Source organism: Amblyraja radiata, chromosome 6 (genome assembly GCF_010909765.2).
Source record: "Amblyraja radiata isolate CabotCenter1 chromosome 6, sAmbRad1.1.pri, whole genome shotgun sequence".
Lineage (NCBI taxonomy): Eukaryota > Metazoa > Chordata > Chondrichthyes > Rajiformes > Rajidae > Amblyraja > Amblyraja radiata.
The window spans coordinates 85,528,175-85,547,579 of record NC_045961.1 but is presented as its reverse complement, the minus strand read 5'-3'; the positions used below and the strand labels follow the sequence as shown (position 1 = coordinate 85,547,579).

At 44.6% G+C, this 19,405-nt stretch overlaps 1 protein-coding gene across 1 annotated transcript in view; it reads right to left on the bottom strand.

Moving 5' to 3' along the window:
- The window catches only part of pcca (propionyl-CoA carboxylase subunit alpha), a 437,485-nt gene that overhangs the window by 136,523 nt on the left and 281,557 nt on the right, over nt 1-19,405 (bottom strand). The window contains exon 19 of the mRNA XM_033023091.1: nt 5,260-5,362. Within this exon, the coding sequence (XP_032878982.1) occupies nt 5,260-5,362 (103 nt within the window). The remainder of the gene's footprint in view (nt 1-5,259; nt 5,363-19,405) is intronic.

The window sequence follows — 19,405 nt, the reverse complement described above, 5'->3', positions numbered from 1 at the left end:
CCAATTAAAGACATTTTTATCTCAGACCCCTTACAGTGAAGCAATGCTCCCACGTCTCACAGTTACCTACACTTCAAGCAGTATCCTGTCAATCGCTCTCACAACCTTGCATGTTTCAAAGGGATCACTTCTTAATTTTGAATCAGCACAGACTCATCTGACAAAAATGCACCAGCCCATTCTGCTTCCATTTCTATGCTGGACAAGTTGGTGCCTTGGTTGAGGATGCTGCTGTTTGTGGAGTGGGGCCGACTGTTTCTCGAAGGCCCACTGGGTGGCAGCAGTGGTTTTCTGACAGCACCAGGACTGACAGCAGTGACAAAGAGCTGGTGTAAGTGGCCGGCCAGTGGAAGATAAAGGTTTCTGAAGAAGCTTCAAGAGAAGACTCAATTTTGATTTTGTACCTAAGCCACAGAATGTGTAAAAATGCCATACACTTGAATTCTAAGATTTTGACAATACAACAAGGGCATCCAATGGACTTGCAATGCGATGGCACATCCATAGCATACAACCTGAAAGAAACAACTATGAGTGTGAGCTTGCAGAGAGAGTTGCCAAAAACATGAGCAATTGGTTTTGTTGACCTGCCATTTGTCAATGATATCCAAGTAAGGCATCGCATTGCAAGTGATGTAGAAACAACGAACTGCAGATGCTCATTAATACACAAAAGAACACAAAGTGCTGGAGAAATTCAGCAGGTCAGGAAGCAACTCTGGAGAACATGGATAGACACCATTTCGGGTCGAGACCCTTCTTCAGATTCAGGTGGGAGGAAAAGAAAGATGGAAAAGGGAAGAGGCAGGACAAATCGTGGCAAGCAATTGGTCAACATAGGCAAGAAAGGTTTTTGATAGGTAGGATATTTGATAAGCAGAGGCCAGATGCAAGAACAGAAGTTGTGAGACAGGTTTGAAGAGTTGTGAATTGTGAAGTCAGAGGGAGGAAAATAGAGGTGCGGAGGGGGGTGGTGGAGGGGAGAAATATGCGGGAGTCCAGGTGAGAGGGGTGGAGAAGAAGGGGAGGGGAGTTAGTTTTTTTGCCCCTGTCTCACTTAGGAAACCTGAACGGAAACCTCTGGAGACCTTGCGCCCCACCCGAGGTTTCCGTGAGGTTCCCGGAGGTTCCGGTCACTCTCCCTAATGGTGGAAATTGGTTTCCGTGTAGTCGAGGCTTCTTCTATGTTCTTGCGATGATTTTAAAAAAAACAAACCCGGCCTCGACTAAAAATAGGTTTGGTCGAAGCCGGTGGAGTGGGGTTGCTATTTACTTACTGGCAGTCGAAGGCCATCTCCTTCACTGACCGGCCATTTTGATTGGCTCATTGGAGTTTTCAGCAAAGATCCTGTTGGATCTTTGGTTTTCAGGACCTAGAAGATCCGCCAGAAGGTAAAATGCCCGCTAACTTTATTAAACTTCTTAAAACTGTCTCCACTCCTTCCCCCCCCGTTCTCTCTCATTCTCCACCCTCTCTCTCCCCTTCTCTCTGTCCTTCTCTCCCCTTCTTTCCCCTTCTCTCCCTCCCTCCCGTGCTCTCTAAAGGACTTACGTGCTCTGTGGCAGCCGTTTACCTTCCTCTTCATCGGGCAGACAGCGCTCCTCCGCTGTCCCTGGCCCCCACCTTCGCTCTGTGTGTGTGTGTGTGTGTGTGTGTGTGTGTGTGTGTGTGTGTGTGTGTGTGTGTGTGTGTGTGTGTGTGAGCGCGCGCGCGTGCGCGCGCGCGCGGTCGGTAGCAAAGATCCTATAGGATCTTTGATCAGTTGATACCGCTCACGCTTCGGTCGAGGCTTTCCAGGCAAGTGACCAAAACCTCTGGTGACTCATGGAGAACCTCCGGAAACCTCACGGAAACCTTGGGTGGGGCGCAAGGTCTCCAGAGGTTTCCGTTCAGGTTTCCTAGGTGGGACAGGGGCATTTGAGGTTAACTAAAAGTGGAGAATTCAATGTTCATCCTGTTGAATTGTAAGAGATGGTTTAAACATATTTCTTAAGGGATAGTGTGCAAGCTACAAAGTTCTAAACTGTAGTCTATGATCAACTCAAATCCAAGTTCAACGCATGGCTAGCCGTAGAGGGCACAAGATGAAGAGGAGGTCTTAGAGTCAAATCTTTTGGCCCATCGAGTCCATGTCAACCAATGATCACCCACCCACACAAATCCCATTTAATCTACCCATATCCCATCAACTCCCTCAGATTCTACTATCAGCACACATGAGGCAATTTACAGTGGCCATTTAACCTACAACCAATATGTTTTTGGGATGTGAGAAGAAACCCACGTTGTCACAGGGAGAAAATGCAATTTCCACACAGACAGCAGATAAGGTCTGGATTGAACCTGAGTCATTGGCTCTACTAGCGCTAGTGTGCCATACTAACGAAGGAGAGGAAGGATCTTAGTATTCCACCGAGGTTTAGGTTTAATTAGGTATTTTTTGAAGTGTAGCTGACGGTGTAATTTAAGCATGTCAATCGATTTACACATAGAATGATCACGCAATGTATGTGATAACGGGCAGGTTTGTTTTAAAGAGATTGAGGGATGAATCCTGGTTTCAGTCAAGCAGAGATTATATTTTAAGTGATAATAATATATTATAGTTCTCTCTACATCTCTCTACATCTCTGCTTATTTCTCTTCCTTTAAAATGTCCAAAAATCTGTTTCTTGGCCAAGATTTTAGACAGCTGTGGTAATGTGGCTTGTGGTCACATTTTGATTGATTGATAGAATTTATTGCCACACAACCAGGATCGGTGGAATTTTGGGTTGTCAGCAGCGGTACAATAATAAAGAACACATAACCACAATAAAAATGTAACACAAACATCCAGCACAGCATTCATCACTGTGGTGGAAGGCACAGAACTTGGCCAGTCCTCCTCCATTTTCCCCCGTGGTTGGGACCTCCACCCTCCGCAGCCGTTACTGCGGGCGTCCAGATGGTAAGGGACAAAGTCAAAGGCAAGGTAAGTCCAGGATCGGCTCTTCCCCACCGGAGACCGCGGCTTCAGGCTGGTGTAGGCCGCAGGCCGGCGGTCGAAGATTTAAGGTTCCCGCCGCGCCGCAGCCAGAAGCCGGTGGTCGAAGCTCCCCTCCAAGGGTGATGGTAAGTCCATGCCGGACCCGCGGTAGAAGTTGGCTGCGGGCCAGCAGTGATGGCTTCTTCTTCCCCCGGGTCTCCCACGAGGGATCCCGGACTGTAGACGCCGCGCCAGCTGGAGCTGTGCAGACTGTGCGCGGCTTCAGGCTGCCGGCTGCCGCGGGCCAGCAAAACAGAGCGCTTCCCTCCAGCGAGCCCCAGCAAGGGCTCACCCGCTCCACGCCGAGAGTCCACGCTGCGACCGCCACTGAAGCCCCGGGCGCGTCTCCGGGAAAGGCCGCCCGATCCTTGCTGTTAGGCCACGGGGGAGGCAACCTGGAAAAAGTCGCCTCTCCGTGGGGGAGGCGACCGAAACGGTTTCCCCCTTACCCCCCCACACCACCCCCCACACAAAACACACCGAGAAACATCAAAAACATACTTTAAAACATACTAAAAAAAATTTAAAAGTTGGAAAAAAAAAACTAACGCGCTGCTGACAGGGCTGCTGCCCTTTGAAGGAACTTGGGATGTTTTATAATTTCTGTGGTGCCCTATCCATGCATGCTGACAGTATTATAGAGTTGTGGAATCTTTTATATTCATCAGAGAAATGCCTAAAGGAGCCTTACTTTATTGTTTCCTCTAAAAGATGTCAACATTGAAGGTGTAGCACTCCCTCAATAAGACATCTGGAGAATGTGTCCTCATTTTGTACTCTGGACTCAGAATTTAGAGTATTAGCCATTGACTCTTGGATGATGTTTGGCACAGGGTACCATAACTATGAAAATACCAGTCTTCCATGACTCCCTCTCCATGGAGATCATGTCATATTCATTTGCACCCAGAGAGCAATTATGTGGTTTGGGGAAATTTCCTCGCATTAAGAATCTTGAATCTTGAATAGACACTTTGATGATACGATTGAAAACAACCAAGTAAAATTAAAGACAATGTATTTAAAGATTTATAAACTGGTGATCAAATTTCCGGCCTAGTACTTGTTTAGAAAGCCTGCACAACATTTCAAAAATCACAGCCGTCCATGGTGACCATGTTAATGAGATTCAACAGTAAATCTCCTTCTTCATTGTAATGCTCTGGGATCCGTTCCATCGAATGGGAACCAATGGTTGATGTTATTACAGGAGGATTTTCAAGAACCAAACAGAAAAGATGTTTTCTCTGCAAAAACAGTTGAACAAACACAAGGGTTTCCTCAGTTAAAAAAAAAGGAGTCAAACATCAAACCACCAGTAAAATCTGAACCCTAAAAGCTCCTTTGAAGAAACCTATTTGAAGTGCGGTATTTCTGGTTATGGGTGATTGAAATTAGAATTCTGTAGCTGCATATGGACATGTTGGCAACATGACCCGCTAATTAAATCCATGTGAACCAGTCTCATCTTAAAAGAGGTTCCAAACTAACTTTCTCAACTTTTGTCCAGTCAATCAACCAAACAACGCAGACTTAAACCTGACACCATCGTGACGTAAATCCTGCCCCTAAACTATCTACTTCTGCATTGTAACCACATCTGAACCATAAAGGGCCTGTCCCACCTGGGCGTCATTTGCGCGTCAGTAGAGCCAATGTGTCACAGAGCCAATGACCCAGGTTTTGTGAATCCCAAAATCCTGGGGCGCCGCGCGCGACACTGCCGACGTCGCCATGCACCATGCGCGCGTAATGCACGCCATACACACATCGTGATGCGTAAATGATGTCGCGTAAATGACGCCCAAGTAGGACAGGCCCTGAAGGGTTCCATGTCCTAATGAATAATGTAGCTGACACAAGTGGCAAATTATGCAAGATTCGGAAGAGACTGAGAACAACAAAATTAGTTCCCACAACGTAAAAATCATTAACCTTCATGGATAGAACGTCTTCCTTCATTGTGTAAATTGCATGTCAAACCTTTCCAAAATTCAGTTCCACTGAATTCACCAGATCAAAATCTCAGAAGCCAAGCTCGGCACAATTTCATGATGCAATCACCAAATACAACAGAGAACTCGTCAGTCTCAAACATAATATACTATTTTGAACACATAACTGTATTACTAACTTACTGCACACTTGAATAAAACTGATGGCAAGCAGCTATGCTGCATTGGCAACTTTATGCTGGGTTTAAAGGCCAGATATATTGTTTCAAGCTTACAATGTATGATGAACCTGCTTGTGAGATTGTAACAGAATGCGTCCCATCATCCAGCTGTACTGACAGCTCCCAGCTCCTCTCTTCTCGTTTAGCAGCAGGAGCCCTGCAGACAGAAGTACAAAGAACATTTTATTTTAAGAAGATGAGAAAGATGAGCCCAATAAAACTAAATCATAGGGATGCATTAAGGGAATTACATTATTAAGTGGCACTTAGATTTGAGCCTTATTTTTATAAATGATCATCTTGTGTATATTTTGAAACATTTTCTGCCCAACTGTCTCACTTTCATCACCAGCCCTGATAACTTGAAAGAACCTTGTCTACAAAACAAAATATGCTTTCCCCATGAGAACAAGACTTCAGTTAAAAATAAAATAAAATCTTCACGTGTAATTGTGGGAATATGTTTTTGTAAAATTCTTATCATTATGCCTATACATTCAGACCTGCAATTACCTCTATCCCTTCTTATTTTTTTGTCTCGCTACATTCAGATCAAGTTTGGGCAACTAATCAAATAAATAAAAACTCAGTGGTTAATGCCATTTTGAATCAACTCTTTGAAGACAGAATACCTTCCTGGATCACAAAACGAGACTGCAGTTTCATATTATATTTAGAGAATGCAGTGATGTAAGAAATGTTTTGATCAATCGTCTATTTCATTTTTCTACTCTACAACAGCAAGTATCAGCATTTTAAGGGAATCTTTTTTTTTCTAGAAGTCATTGACATTTGAAAGCCAAAAAAAACCCTCAGAATTTACAACAGAGAGATGGGGCACTTTGCCCCCCTGTTCAGCATTGATGTTTCAGCTCCACATCTTCCTTCCATTTCATCTCTCTACTATAGAAACATAGAAACATAGAAATTAGGTGCAGGAGTAGGCCATTCGGCCCTTCGAGCCTGCACCGCCATTCAATATGATCATGGCTGATCATCCAACTCAGTATCCCGTACCTGCCTTCTCTCCATACCCTCTGATCCCCTTAGCCACAAGGGCCACATCTAACTCCCTCTTAAATATAGCCAATGAACTGGCCTCGACTACCCTCTGTGGCAAGGAGTTCCAGAGATTCACCACTCTCTGTGTGAAAAAAGTTCTTCTCATCTCGGTTTTAAAGGATTTCCCCCTTATCCTTAAGCTGTGACCCCTTGTCCTGGACTTCCCCAACATCGGGAGCAATCTTCCTGCATCTAGCCTGTCCAACCCCTTAAGAATTTTGTAAGTTTCTATAAGATCCCCTCTCAATCTCCTAAATTCTAGAGAGTATAAACCAAGTCTATCCAGTCTTTCTTCATAAGACAGTCCTGACATCCCAGGAATCAGTCTGGTGAACCTTCTCTGCACTCCCTCTATGGCAATAATGTCCTTCCTCAGATTTGGAGACCAAAACTGTACGCAATACTCCAGGTGTGGTCTCACCAAGACCCTGTACAACTGCAGTAGAACCTCCCTGCTCCTATACTCAAATCCTTTTGCTATGAAAGCTAACATACCATTCGCTTTCTTCACTGCCTGCTGCACCTGCATGCCCACTTTCAATGACTGGTGTACCATGACACCCAGGTCTCGCTGCATCTCCCCTTTTCCTAGTCGGCCACCATTTAGATAATAGTCTGCTTTCCTGTTTTTGCCACCAAAATGGATAACCTCACATTATATGTTTATCCAGTATGTCCTAAACCTATATCTGCTTTTCTGTGGTATTGGGTTCCTCATTTACCCCACTCACTGGGTACATATTCACGAAACAAATTCATGAAATAAAATTACTCAGAATTTCTAGTGCACTAACTGATGCCTTTTAGGCATTGCACTTTAAACAGTGAATATGTACTGCACAGTTCTCCATTCCCAATGATTGAAACTATGGCACGAGTAAGGCTTATCAAAGCCCGGCATTTCATTGTTGTGGCACCAAGAGTTGGTTGGGGGGGAAGGTCAGATGCTAGGAATTGTGAATTAGTAGAGCATCAGAAAACATCAGATTGAGGTTGAGAAAATTGGGTGGCATGGTGGCACAGTGGTAGAGTTGCTGCCTTACAGCGCTTTCAGTGACAGAGACCCGGGTTCGATCCCGACTACGGGTACTGTCTATACAGAGTTTGTATGATGTCCCCATGACCGCGTGTTTTTTTCCCGAGATTTTCCTCCCAAACTCCAAAGACGTATAGGTTTGTAGGTTAATTGGCTTTGTATGAATGAACATTGTCCCTAGTGTATGTAGGTAGTGTTAATATGCGGGGGATAGCTGGTCGGCGCGGATCTCTAAACTAAACTAGACTAAACTAATTGAGGTACAATTGAAGGGAGAGACGATTAAGAGCTAAGGGAGAGTCAAGAGCTAATTGGCAGTTGTGGAGATGGTACAGACGCTCAGGTGGTCTGTTGTGGGAGGGCTGGAAAGAAAGATGTGTTAGTATCAGACAGTGGGTTATGTGAGAATAGACCCTGAGATGTAGGTAAGAAAATAACTCGTACTCAGGACTCAGTGGCGAGATCTTACGGCCATTATCCAAAGAGTACATATCATGGGTAACACCCAATGACCACAAGTTCCCCACAATGCTCTCATACAGTATGCACTGTAGTGTGCAGGTCTGGTTGCCACACTAGACGAAGAATGTGGACATTTTGGAAAGATAGGAGAGGGTGTTCTATGGGATGTGTTCAAAAAGGAACTGCAGATGCTGGAATATCGAAGGTACACTCTATGGGATGTTGCCTGGATTGGAGAATATTGTCTCAAAGAAGATTAAACATGGATTTTTCTGGAGCAGCAGATGCTGAGGGGAGAAGTTTATAAAATTACAAGCAGCACTGATATGATAGACAGATTTTTTTCCCCAGGATGGAAATGTCAAATATTAGAGGTCAGTTTCAAGGAGATGTGCGAGGCAAGTTTTTTTCCCGCAGAGTGGTAGGTGCCCAGAATGCACAACCAAGAAGGCAGCAGAAGCAGATACAATAGCAATGCTTCAGAGTCATTTCGATAGCTACAAGAACAGCGAGGGAATAAATGGACACAGACCATATGCAGGGTGATGGGTACTTTAGAGTGGTCTTGTCGGCATAGACATGGTTGGTCAAAGGGCCAATTCCTATGCTGTACTGTTCCATATTCTACATTTTATGATGCAGAACGTAGGGTTGGGGGTTGCGGGGTTGGCTCACAACAGGAAGTGTCAGGCCAGATTTCCTGCAAAATGACCTGGAAAGCAATATTATTGTGTTTCACTTGTGAGGGGAAACAGTTTTCAAAGGCATAACACTGAAAATGGATTGGTATGCCACAGAATTTTTAGGCATGGAAACGATAATGGAACGACAATACAATTTCTGTTATTAGTAAGATCAAAACTAGTAGAGATATAATTCGTATCAACCTATAGTGTTATAAACCTTGCTCTGGGTTATTAATTTATCACGATCCCTGCACAAGATTAACAGCGCTGGTATTCTTTTTATGCAGCCACAGAACCATTGATCATCCTCGGATTATTATGAGATTGCCAGTAGTATTGCAATTTAAATCCACAATTATTCTTCAACATCGCACCATGCTATATAATCAGTGTGAAATGTAAGATCAGGAAGAGAGCAGTCTCAAGCCTGTCAATTAAATTATGGCTGATCTATACCTCAATTCCATTTCTACTGTTTTGTTCCATGACTCTCACCACTCTTGGCTAACAAGAGTTGCTCATACAAATACATGTTTAATGAGAGTGCTGTTTTAATGCTGGTGCTGATAATCTTTGCACAATATTAATGCATAAATGAAGCTGATAAGAACTCAAACAATCCTTAGGTGTTTGATGTGCACAATCACCAGCTTTTACTTTAATAGTGTGATTAGCTTTTGCACCAGCCTGCTTCTTGTAGAAATGTGCCAACAGTGAAGTAAATTTACCAGCAATATATGGAACCAGGATATTTACAGCAACAAGATTATGTATAATATAACATTGCACTTTCCCAAAAGAACATAAACAAGCAATCAATGTAATTATTTAAAAAAAAACATCAAACAAGTAACCAATTACTTGATTTTGTTGTGTGCACTTTCCTTAACAATATTTAGTTAGATTCATTTTATCTAGAAGCTGGCATAATTTTAAGATTACACTATTCAGGAAAAGATGTATGATATACGTTAGAATTCTAAAGCGTTTACATAACTATTATCATTTGTGAAACTGATCATTCAGATGGTATTGTGTTCAAAAGGGAACTGCAGATGCTGGAATATCGAAGGTACACAAAATTGCTGGGGAAACTCAGCGGGTGCAGCAGCATCTATGGAGCGAAGGAAATAGGCGACGTTTCGGGCCGAAACCCTTCTTCAGTCTGAAGAAGGGTTTCGGCCCGAAACGTCGCCTATTTCCTTCGCTCCATAGATGCTGCTGCACCCGCTGAGTTTCCCCAGCAATTTTGTGTACATTCAGATGGTATTAATCCCTCAATTTAGCTGTCGGTTTTTTAAAGAAAATTCAAGATTTGCAATTTTGTCTATCCAAAACAGAATAGATTTGTGTCGCAACAAACAGTAATTTTTTGGTTGCTGACATGATCTGTCCAGGTTGGAACTGCCCAAACTTAAGCTCTGCTTGTTAAAGCTACACCCCACCGTGCACCAGTGAATTTAGTTGAAATGTTAAACAAGCAAAATTCCTTACTCATCTGGAAAATGCAGAACTCTCATCCAATATCTAATTTTAATAAATCATTATTTCATCTGCACTCCAAAGCTACAACAAGCAATTAAATGGCATCTTTAAGCAAATAAACAAGACTCAAGGCGCTTTGCAGTAGCTCTCAAACAAAATTTGAGAGTGAGCCAAAGGCAGTGATATTGAAGGGCTTGATGTCATCTCACATACCTCCTCACAATTCAAGTCATCCTAGCCAGCCTGTTACCACCCACCTCAGGCAGATATATGCACCCCAAGTATGAACCTTATTCCCAAGGGCTGTTGCCAACGTCCAATGGGGGCACTTTCTTCTCGACTTTCCCTACAATCAGCTCAATGACACCGAGGTCCAAGACTTAATACTTCAGAATTTTAGCACAAAGCCCTTACCCGTTGCCCCACTTCATCCAACCCAACCCTTAATGACCTCTCTTCAACTTCTCACCCCAGACATCCAATAAGGCAGCAAATATTATAAAAATCACAGTTTACTGCAACTAATTTTTATTGACATGTTGTTTCCATGCTTCAATGCCTCGTGATAATTTGCACACATGCAGCTAGGCCACTGCTATAAGAAAATCTGGAGGACCAGAGTAAAATAAATAATTTTGTTTACTGATGCTTTATTTAGCTACACTTTATTCTTGAAAGAGGTGAAGTCAGAATGATTATTTTAAATTAACTACCCAGTTTATTAATTTTGGTGCAACGTTTTAGCATTTGCCAATATTTTTAAGTAAACATCCTTGGAACTAAAAACAGACAAATTAGGAGTAAATTCTGATTTTAAACAGCTTTACTATTCAGTGCAAAGATCATTAAGAAACCCTTAGTCATAACTTTCACAGCAGGGAGTCACAAAAATCAAGAATAATGTGGCCGATTTTATTTTGGAAGCTGAGGTCAGTTCTTGCACACTGGAGAAGTCGGTCATTCATCTGAAATGATTTCAGAGAATTTGCAAGACCATGAAAGATATGTTATGCAAGCACATAGAAGTATTCAGTGGAGGTAGACAAGCACAGCTACATAGAGACTACAAAGCAGCCCTCCCATGGTTCATGAATAAGTCAAGGAAATGATCAGAAAAAAAATGAAGAGATGTTTGGACAGATGGCCCACTTAAAACACATGGGATAAAGTGGCAGCAATTTGAATGAAATGTTAGATTTTGTTAATAATTGGTCTTTATTCTCTGTGGTCCCCAGATAGGTAAATGAATAAATTTTTGAAGTGTTACAAGTATTAAGACTTGCTGACAAAAAACTATTTATGAACTTTACTGCTGGAGCCTAAGAACAAAATATGTAAAAATTACAATAAAACCTCAAGTATAATCATACATAAAAGGAAGGTCAGGATTAAAGGAATTTTAAATAGCATGAATCTGTTCCAACTAAAACAATGCTGAGGATTTATTTTCTGTTCATTCTGCATTTTGAACAAACACAGAAAGTCTTCTCCATGTACAACAAACTAAAGGCCTACAATGCAACACTTCATCCCAAAAGCACCTTCTATATGTTAACACACATACAAAATCAAATGTATTAACTTCCATTCACAAATTCCAAATTATTGCAGTGCAGGTTCACCAGCTTACTTGTTCAGACTTCAGAATAAGTCATTGTTTCATTCAATTCTTTGTGCAGAATCAAATTGCAATTATGCACCAACTCAACCAACACAACAAGTAGTCCAAGAAGAACAACAGAATTTATAGAGCGCCATTAACATAACGTAAAAAAGTCCCCAGGTGTTTCACTGGAAGGGCACCAAACAAAATTGAGGATGCAGTAACTTTCTGATGCATTAAGGTAAACCATGACCCAGATCCCACATTACTGCTGCCAAATACTCCAACTACTTCATGGCCCCCTTACCTTGTAGTTATTTTTTACCTAAGCCAATTAACCTACAAACCTGAGCACCTTTGGAGTGTGGGAGGAAACCGGAGCACCCGGGGAAAACCCCAGAGGTGAGAACATAAAAACTCCGTACAGACAGGACCCGTAGTCAGGATCGAACCTGGGTCTCTGGTGATTTAAGCTGCGCCACCGTGGTGACTAGGCTTCAGGTGGTGGAGCCCAACGATCAGCACCCAGACCACTCTGATGGCCTTTCATCATTTGTCAGTGGTCGTCGCAATAGTTTCTAAATGTCTCTGATAGTCAAAGATATTTAGAAACAGTTTACATAGTTTTAAGTAGTTTAAAATATATATTTAAATGAATTGAAATTACAGTCAACTGATATAAAATCATAAACAATACTGCAAATAAAGGGAAGGTAAACTTCTTATCTTTTCTATCTAGATTACTGATGCTACTCAAATGGTGTTAAAGCCAAGTGGTGTTAAAGCCAAGATGCGGTTACAAATGGCACGCAGTCGTCGGTCTGAACGACTGAGTTCTTTCTGCTCCTGCAGTGTTGTCCTGTGGCAGAGTGGAAGGGCCGGCTGCCAGCACCTGGCCTCTGACACATTCCTCACTTCTTCACGTCAAAGTACTGGCACAGAAGTCAAAGGGTGGAGTCCATTCAATCTGGCTCGAATAATCTCGTCTGTTGTCCCAACTAACTCAGTGCCTCAAGTCGAATAAAGTTTATTGTCATACACGCAATTCTGATAATGTACAGGTATTATAAAAACCTTGCTTGCAGCAGCATCATAGACACATAGACTCAGACAAAGAAAAAATACATACATAAATTACACAGAAGAAGGTAAAAAGAAAAGGACTGCAAATAAACAAGAAATTAGTGTAAAACATAATTACATACCAATAAAATTTATCACACTGCCCATTTACAAGGGGAACATTGTTTTCTATGGCACATGTACAAATCTGGCATGTATCTTGCAAAAACATAGGAAATACATCCATGGAAGTGCAAGAGGTGGTCCATAGTATTCTGTTTCTGAGGTAAAATTAGGGCTGTGTGGGTCAGTTCAAGAACCTAATAGTTGTAGGAATGTAGCTGTTCCTGAACTGTAGGTGTGGGACTTCCGGCTTCTGTACCTCTTGCTTGACAGTAGCCGCAAGTAGGGGATTCTTGATGATACGTATCGCTCAGATAGATCATCAACAAAATAACGGGAATGAAAGGACATAGTATCTGCATTGTTCTTTTCCAGCATTGTAAAAATACAGGTTATTACATCCTCATATAGTTGCCACAGAAAGTTATTACTAACATGTGCATGTTTAGTTATAGGATTAAAATGTAATTGTTCTTTATTTCATATTTCTCATCAGATTTAGAACTAAGCATCGTTTAAAAGCAGGACAAACCTATTTTCAAACTCGTACATCCCATATAAATTATAAAGAACTCGTGCAGAGACAGGGGTCGCTGTCAAAGTGAGGAAAAAAATCTCTTGATAAGAGTACACTTTTGTCTACATCCATTAGAATGACGTACAAGTTTAAAGCAGTTAATTTATCTTTCATCTATTTAAAACAGCTAGATTTATTTAATGGTTAATAGAGTATAAAATAGCCACCATGTAAACACCTACTTAAGTTGGAATTTCCAATAACATTTTTAAATAAACATGGCACCATAAATTAAGACGTGAGAGCTTGCTTAAAACATAATTAGATAATTAAATACTTTCTGTTTGGGGAAAAAGAAACATTCTGTTTAGGTTTGATGTGTGATAACTATATGGGGGTTTATGACCAGTGTAACTCAACAACACTGGGTTTCTTGGACTTGATGTGATGTCTTGATACACTCAGTCATAAACCCACATATGGATCGAGCTGTAAAACAGAATCTTACGTATTACAGTTGTTAACACTAAGTTAACATTTCTCCACCATATAAAAATTAAAAGCGCTCATTTTTGAACTGTATTTGAATGTGATGTAATATTCTGCATCACAGGCACATTCTTCTAATAATTAAATATATTTTAGCTGTATATCTATATTACTAAAAGTCTGTTCTTGACCGGCTTTGGCCATCTGTGCTGCGATTTCCGAGAGAACGCCGCCACCTACAGCCATCATTTTTGGCCACCTCGCTCAGAGCCCCCCTCCGCCGTATGTGTGCCGAGGATTTTTCCCGTCGATGAAATATGACAGAGATATTAATGATTTTACAAAATTCCCCATTCTCTTTGCTGCCCCTGCTGGCGGCAGGGGGGAGGGACTATAAAACCAGGAAGTGGTGTGCCTCAATCAGTGTCTGCAAGCTGGAGGAAGGCAGAGGGTCACGTTTCTCTGAGCTGAACACGTCTACTCAAATGTAAGTGTCCTTAGTGGTTCTAAAAAGCTTGCAGAATGTGTTTATTGGTTCTAAAATGTTTGCAAAAAGTGTCTCTTTTAGTTCTACAATGCTTGCAGAATGTGTCATTTTTGGTTCTAAAATGTTTTTTAGGTTCTCCGCCCCCTTTCCTCTCCCCCCCCATTTCCTCTCTCCTCTCCCCCCCCTCCTCTCCCCCCCCCCTCTCCTCTTCCCCCCCATTTCCTCTCTCCTCTCCCCCCCTTTCCTCTCCCCCTCTCCTCTCCCCCCCTCTCCTCCCCCCCTTCTCCTCTCCCCCCCTTTCCTCTCCCCCCCTCTCCTCTCCCCCCCTCTCCTCTCCCCCCCTCTCCTCCCCCCCTTCTCCCCTCCTTCTCCCCTCCCCCCTTCTCCTCTCCCCCCCCTCTCCTCTTCCCCCTCCATTTCCTCTCTCCTCTCCCCCCCTCTCCTCTCCCCCCTTTCCTCCCCCCCCTCTCCTCTCCCCCCCTCTCCTCTCCCCCCCCCTCCTCCCCCCCTTCTCCTCTCCCCCCCTCTCCTCGCCCCCCCTCTCCTCTCCCCCTCTCTTTCTCCCCCCCTCTCTTTCTCCGGCCCTCCCCCACCATTCCTCCCCCCCCTCCCCCACCATTCCTCCCCTAAACCCCCTCCCCTCCACACACCCCTCCCTCCACCCTCCCTTCCTGCTCCCCCCCTCTCCCCCTCCCCTCTCAGCACACCCTCTCTACCCCTCTCTCCCCTCCCCCACCCTCCCCTAAACCCCCTCCCCTCCACACCCCTACCCTCTTCCCTCCACCCTCCCTCCCCCTCCCTGCTCCCCACCTCACCCCCCTCTCTCTCCCCCTCACTCTCTCCTCCCCTCCTCCCCCACCTTTCCCCCCTCACCCACCCTCCCTCTTATCCTCCTCTCCACCCCCCTATCCCTCTTGCCCCTCTCTCTGTATCTCAGTCTCTCTCTCTGCCCCTTCTCTCTCTGCCCTCACTCTCTACCCCCGCCCGCCCCCCGCCCCTCTCTAGATGTGACTGCAAGTTGGGGGCTATGCGTCAGTAGATAGGGTGGTTATGGGGTAAAAGGAGCAAATTAATAATATTAATATAATATCAAGGGGGTAATTAGCGTGAGTGCGGGGGGGGGGGGGATAGTTAGTGTGTGTGACGCTGCGTGCCGCCTCCCCCCCCCCCACAACCGCACGTTGGGGGAACAGACCCAACGGGTCTGCACTTGGTCTAGTATATATATATAAATAAATATATATTTCAATTAAATATTGTTTAGAAATGCTTACTATTTTTAAATGGAGAACTTGGGACCTAGAAGGTACAGAAGAATTGTTCAGTAAGAAACATGCCAGAATTGTACATATGCCACATTAAATAAAGATTTATACATGCTTTCAACCATTTGTTTCTTCTGCCCTATACAGGAAGAGTGAATACATGGGATGTAAATGATCCTTGATAATGTTGGCTGCTTTCCGGACGCAATTTGAAGAATAAATGGAGACGCAAGGAATTACAAATGTTGGAATCTTGAGCAAAATACAAAGTGGAGTAAGTGACAAAGGTAGGAGGTAAAAAGAGGACATAAGGAGAGAAGAGGATGGACATGTAGAATCGGAGGGAAGATATGGGTGGAAGAGAATGGGGCAGGAAGAGAGGGGGATAAAAAGGAACGTTTGCTTGTGGTCTCACTCTGGCAATAGAGGAGGCCTTGGACAGAAAGGTCAATAGGTCTGCCAATATCACTGTCCACCGTGCTGACAGAACAGATGCATCTGGGTAAACCAAGGGTGAAGGAGTCTGCTTCATGACCAATAACAACTGGTGCAACCCTGGAAATATCAAGATGCTTTCCCGTTCCTGCTCGCCGGACCAGGAGCACCTGACGATCTCATGCCGCCCATTCTACCTTCCCCGGGAGTTCAGCTCAGTGATCGTCACAGCCGTCTACATTCCACCGCAGGCGGACACCGACGTGGCACTATCGGCCCTACACGATGTGCTGTGACGGCATCAAAACAAGAACCCGGATGCGGCTATGGTGGTGGCTGGAGGTTTTAATAAATCAAATCTCAAGAAGGTCATGCCGAACTTCTACCAACACATCACGTGTGCCACCAGGGGGGAGAGAACATTGGAGCACTGCTATACGCCGTTCCGGAAGGGCTACAAGGCCGTTTCACTCCCTCCCTTAGGAAAATCTGACCACGCTGTCATTTTCCTGCTGCCGGAGTATAAACAGAGGATAGCTCGGGAAGCGGCAGTGACGAGGGACGTAAAGCGGTGGTCCGACCAATCAGAGGCCATGCTGCAAGATGCACTGACAGATGTCAACTGGAATATGTTCTGAGCAAGTTCCAGTGACGTCAGTGAGTTCACGGAAGCAATCACGGACTTCATCGCAACAATAGCCGACAACATCGTCCCCACGGTAAGGGTAAGCACCTTTCCGAATCGAAAACCCTGGGTAGACAGGTCAGTTCGTGTTGCCTTGAATGCTTGCACCGCTGCCTACAACTCGGGCCTGGCATCCGGAAATATGGACGTCTACAAGGTAGAGTCCTACCACCTGCGAAGGGCGGTGAAGGACGCAAAAAGGAGGCACAGAGACAAGATGGAGCCACAGATGGAGCAGCAGGACACCAGATGCCTGTGGCAGGGGCTACGGACTGTAACCAGCTACCGGAGCAGCCTCCCCTCAACTGGAAGTGCCGGCACCACCCTAGCTGATGACCTGAACTCCTTTTACGCTCGTTTCGAGATGGACAACACCACCCCAGGTCTGCCAACTAACGACAATACCGCCAGCGGGCTGGCTATCGAAGCTGAAGGGAGGGATGTGCACACATTCTCATTGTCCGAGCACGACGTGAGGAGAGCTCTGACACGGGTGAACACGAGGAAAGCTGTAGGCCCAGCTGATGGCGAGTACTTAAGTCCTGTGCTACGCAGCTAGCTCCAGTGCTCACTACAATATTCAACCTCTCCCTGGCCAAGTCTGTGATCCCTTCCTGCTTCAAAAGATCCATCATTGTACTGGTACCTAAAAATGCCTCCCCAGCTTGTCTGAATGACTACCATCCGGTGACCCTCACCTCGGTAGTCATGATATGCTTTGAGAGGCTGGTCAAGAAACACATCTGACCCTTCCTCACTCGCAACATGGACCCGCTCCAATTCGCATACCGTCCGAACAGATCCACGGACGATGCGGTCTCCCAGGTTCTGCACACCGCTCTCTCCCATCTTGACAGCCAGAAGGGGGGCTATGTGAGGATGCTGTTCATAGACTTCAGTTCAGCCTTCAACACGATAGTCCCCACCTGACTGGCCGAGAAGCTGCTGGAATTGGGGTTCAACACCTCCCTGTGTGCCTGGGTCCTGGACTTTCTCACCACCAGGCTCCAGGTAGTCAAGATGGGGGGGAAATACATCGAAGTCCCTCACCCTGAGCACAGGATCGCCCCAGGGTTGCGTCCTCAGCCCCCTATTGTACTCTGTACACATGACCATGTGGCCAGGTTCAGCTCCAAATCCATAATCAAGTTTGCTGATGACACTGTGGTGGTGGGCCTGATCTCGGACAACGATGAGAAGGCCTACCGGGAGGAGGTGGCTGATCTGGCACTCTGGTGTCAGGACAACAGCCTCCTCTTGAACATCAAAAAAACTAAGGAGCTGATCGTGGACTTTAGGAGAGCACATCATCTGAGGACGTACATACCTTTGAAGATAAATGGGGATACTGTGGATAGGGTGAGCTGTTTTAAATACCTGGGAGTACACAACTCTGAGGATATGACATGGACATCACACGCCTCAGCACTCGTGAGTAAGGCAAGGCAGCGCCTTTACCACCTCAGGCAATTGAGGAAATTCAGAGTGTCTCTGAGGAGCCTCCAGTGCTTCTACTCAGCGGCTGTGGAAAGCATCTTGTCCGGAAATATCATGATTTGGTTTGGGAACTGCTCTGCCCAGGACAAGAAGGCTCTGCAGAGAGTAGTGTGTTCGTCCGAATGCACTATGGGAACTACACTCGCCCCCCTGCAGGAACTATACATCAGAAGGTGCAACTCCAGAGCCAACAAGATCATGGGAGACCACTTCCACCCCAGCAACGGACTGTTCCAGGTGCTACGGTCAGGCAAACGCCTCCGTTGCCATGCTGTGAGAACGGAGAGGATGAGAAGGAGTTTCTTCCCAGAGGCCATTAGGACTATAAACTCCTATCTCTCCAGGGACTAACTTTACTGTACCATTTTACTGTTGTGTGGTGTCTTTTTAAAATTGCTGCTTTTTCCTTTTTCTTCCCTCCCACAAATATGCAATATGTGAACATGTGATTCTGTTCCATTCTGTTTGTAGTTTTTTTTTTTTTTTTTGCAAAGTCCGCCAGCATTGCCACTTTTCATTTCACTGCAGATCTCGTATGTGTATGTGACGAATAAACTTGACTTGACTTGACCTGATGGATATCCCAGTTGCTAACCATTCCCTGTCCCATACCGACCTTTGGCTTTAAATTTTACTCCTCCATTTTTCCCATTATCTGATGCCCTTTTATCTCCTTTGCATCTCCAGCCTTTGTCACTTATTTCATCCACCTGCCAATCAACCCCCCCCTTCCCCTCTCACCTGTCTATACCTATCACTTGCCAGGCTTTGCCCCACCCCCACCTCTCTTTTCCATCTTTCTCCCCCCCAATCAGCCATCTGTCCATTCCCTCCACAGATGCTGCCTGACCCACCGAGTTCTTCCTGCACTTTGTGAAATATAGATGAATGGGAAACTGATTTGTGCAATAGACTGGGCTACACCCACAACTCTCTGCAATTTCAGGAGGTCTTGCTCAGAGCTGTTGCCAAACCAAGGTTTGATAGAATGTTTTCTATTATGGATCTGTGCACGTTGACAAGAGGAATCAGATAACTAGACTACCAACTGCTATTCCTCATATTTACAAGCAAATTTTAAAACAGCATTGCAAGAAGAGACAAAGAATAATATATGAAGCACTGAACAATGAATAACATAGCAGTCTGAAAAAGGGACTCGACCTGAAACATCAGCCATTCCCCATTCCTTCTCTCCAGAGATGCTGCCTGACTCACTGAGTTACTCCATCATTTTGTGTCTATCTTCCGTATAAACCAGCATCTGCAGTTCCTTCAAACATATATCATGGCAGTGTTGCAGCAG